Source organism: Fulmarus glacialis, unplaced genomic scaffold (assembly GCF_000690835.1).
Source record: "Fulmarus glacialis isolate BGI_N327 unplaced genomic scaffold, ASM69083v1 scaffold41635, whole genome shotgun sequence".
NCBI lineage: Eukaryota > Metazoa > Chordata > Aves > Procellariiformes > Procellariidae > Fulmarus > Fulmarus glacialis.
Window position 1 is genome coordinate 10,421 of NW_009215719.1, and position 3,065 is coordinate 13,485.

Below are 3,065 nucleotides of genomic sequence, written 5' to 3' on the forward strand. Positions count from 1 at the left end.
GACATGATAGACCAAATACATATCTCCATTGTAAATTCTTTGTTCTGTATTGCTAGCTTATTTTACCTAGGGAATAGTGCAATAGTGTACCCACAATATGAGCCATATATGTTTTTACTTTCAACATATCATACAATTACTGTGCACTTTCTGTTGATCCTGAAGTAGTTTCTGATTTCTGGAGCTGTTATGTTAGTGAAAATTACAATAGCCATTGGCCATTCTGAAAGCAGGCAAGAAGTGCTCAGAGGAACATTGAGATCAGTGATTTTCTAAGTGATAGTTCATTTGGTGTGCCATCATTTTCTGTACACTTTTTGCCTTCTGTGATTAAGCATCCACCTTATGAGATGATTAAATTCAGGGTAAGTTTTGAAATCAGTATATTGTATTCTAGTAGAGTCAAATTTTTACGTTCTACGATGCAACTATTTCCCCAGATAATTCGGAGTCTAAATTTTTAGGTGCATAAAGCACGTGAAATTGAGACCAATGCACTTTCAATTGCAAGAGTTTGTGAATATGCAAAAATGGATAAAGAGGTGAGCATTCTTCTTGGAATGGTGAAAATTCTTCTTGAATATTTAATTTATGTGCATAGAAAATTACTAACTTACATTGACTTTAATATTGGTGAGTGGTAATAGCAGGTTATAATTTGTTGTTAAATACTTTCTCACTTTTTTTTACATTGAGAATTACATGTAGCTTCTTTGTCACATTTATAGTCATAGCAGTTTTATTCCTTTTTTGACCAGTAAATTTCTTGGCATCCTTCTTAGCAATGGATTTTGTAGTAAGACTAATGCAGCTACAGCTCAGGTGAACCCTCTATGCTATGTGCAACCAAGAGGAGCTTTTTAAGAGGGGAAGAGAGGAAGAGAGACCTGTCAGACCCCTAACTGTTACTCACCTCGTTTCTGGAGATACATTTGTTTCAAACCGATTTGCCTTGGTTATTGTGCTTTTCTGAAAGTAATGCCCATGTCAAGTATGGAAGCGTTAAGAGCCTTGGTCTGTCTCGAAAACAAGACTTTCTTCTACATCTTCATTCTCTTTTACTCTTCCTCCATGTTTGTTTCTTAACCTTTGTTCACATCTTTCTGTTCTCTCCTGCTCTACTTCTTAAAACAAAATGTTTCTCATAAAATATGCATTTTAAGTATCTGGGAGATTAGGCATCAGGTTAAATTCAGTTCCTGTCAATTGATGGAACAGATACCAGCATCAACACAATACCAGACTATTAGCAACTACCTAGTTAAACTGAGTTTATTTTTTGAAATGAATGTATAACATGTTGTTTAAAAAAACCACAACCCAAACCCCGTAAAAAACCCAGTTGGAATGTTTCTGCCCAGTGTTCATGAAAGTAGGTTCTCCTTCCCTTATATTGCATTGGAATTATCCTAAACTTGCTGGGATTTTTAAAGATACATATAATTTTCCTAATGTTTTTATTAACTTGTAACATTTTTACCATCATATACTGAAATACCAATGGTTTTAATTCCAGGAACGGTGGATAATGTCAAAAAGACCACCAGTGGGGTGGCCCGATAGAGCAATAATAGAGTTTGTTAACTACAAGGCTCAGTACAGGAAGGATCTTGATTTAGCCCTGAATGATGTCTCTTTTCAGACACAGAGTAAAGAGAAGGTACTGTATATAATAAGAAATAAATCAGAGGTATAGAATTCTGTTTTCCAACTTTCTACTTCAAAAAGATTTCATATGAAGACACTCCAATACCAGATACAGCAAGATGATGTTAAGTGGATAAGACACTGAAGAAAAGACAAATGAGAAAAGGAAAAGTATTTTCTCCTACTGTGAAGAAATTCTTATCCCTGTAAGAAACTGAGATAATGTTTTATGAATTCGGCAGTTTTAAGGAAGATCCAAATTTGAAATTAAACCTCTTGTCCACTGTGCTGAATATTTATGTAGAGAAATACGCTGCCAGATTAGTGCTAATCAACTTTGCGTTTGGGATCAAGGAACACCAAGCGAGACCTAGTTTAGAGTCATTGGTTTGACCTGAGGAGTGCTAGACAAAAGGGAGGGGAAAAGGAAAGGATTCCCACTGAACAGGCCTTCTGAGGGAAAGCTGTGATTGTGAGTCACGTGTTCCAAAAGTGAGTTTTAAACAGTTTTACCCACCTATGGGATTGCATGTTGGTGAAAGAAACTGAAGTTTTGAACTGAAAGTTGAAACTGAATTCTCTAATCATTTTTCATATAGAATGTGTAGGATGGAAAGTTACAGTCTTCATCAGAAAACTTTCTGTTTCAGGTTGGAATTGTTGGAAGAACAGGAGCTGGTAAATCAACACTCACAAATTGCTTGTTTAGAGTTCTAGACGGATCTGAAGGCAAAATAATTAGCAATGGAATTGATATATCAACTATTGGACTCCATGACCCACGTGGAAATCTTAACATTATTCCACAGGTGAGATGTGTTTTAGATCTCTAAAAAAAAAAAGAAAAACTATTTTTTTTTTTTTGACTAACACAAGACGCTTCATTTTTTTTGGAGAAATTATAACCTCAAAGTCCACAGGCTGCCAAGAGACAGAGCCATAAAACTCCGGTAGAATTTTACTGATCTTTGAAAACAGGCTCTGTTACAGCCTATCAGGTTTTAGAATTGAATTTTTGAGAATCTTAGCTATTTGATTAGATAGTAATCTTCAGTACTGCTGGCATAATGCTATTCTGAAAAATGTCACAACTGCATGTTGACAACTATATGGAAGAAACCTCAAAACAGGGAGACCACAAGTATGACATTAGGTTTTATTATGCCAGGTTTAGTTTAATGGTCTTAGCTAGAATAACTCATGTTCTCTAGAATCTGTATGTGTATAGCTACATATGGTGTTTTCAAGTCCCACCTGAAGGCAAAAATATTTTAAAATAACTCTAATTATGTCTGAAGAATGTAGGGAATAAAGTGATGTGTACACAAATCATGTAATATGTATTTAAATTAATCTGCTATGATCTGTCACATAAAGCTGTCCCTGCTTACTTCGGAACAGGGCAGGAAACTCAAGAT

At 35.3% G+C, this 3,065-nt stretch overlaps 1 protein-coding gene across 1 annotated transcript; it reads left to right on the plus strand.

The window, feature by feature from the left end:
* Nucleotides 1-342: 342 nt before the first annotated feature.
* On the plus strand, nt 343-2,456 carry LOC104077713 (canalicular multispecific organic anion transporter 1-like; the record flags this gene model as incomplete). Its single annotated transcript, XM_009579033.1, has 3 exons — nt 343-542; nt 1,517-1,660; nt 2,298-2,456. Coding segments are annotated over exons 1-3 (315 nt in total), but the record flags the coding sequence as incomplete, so codon positions are not given.
* Nucleotides 2,457-3,065: the final 609 nt, after the last annotated feature.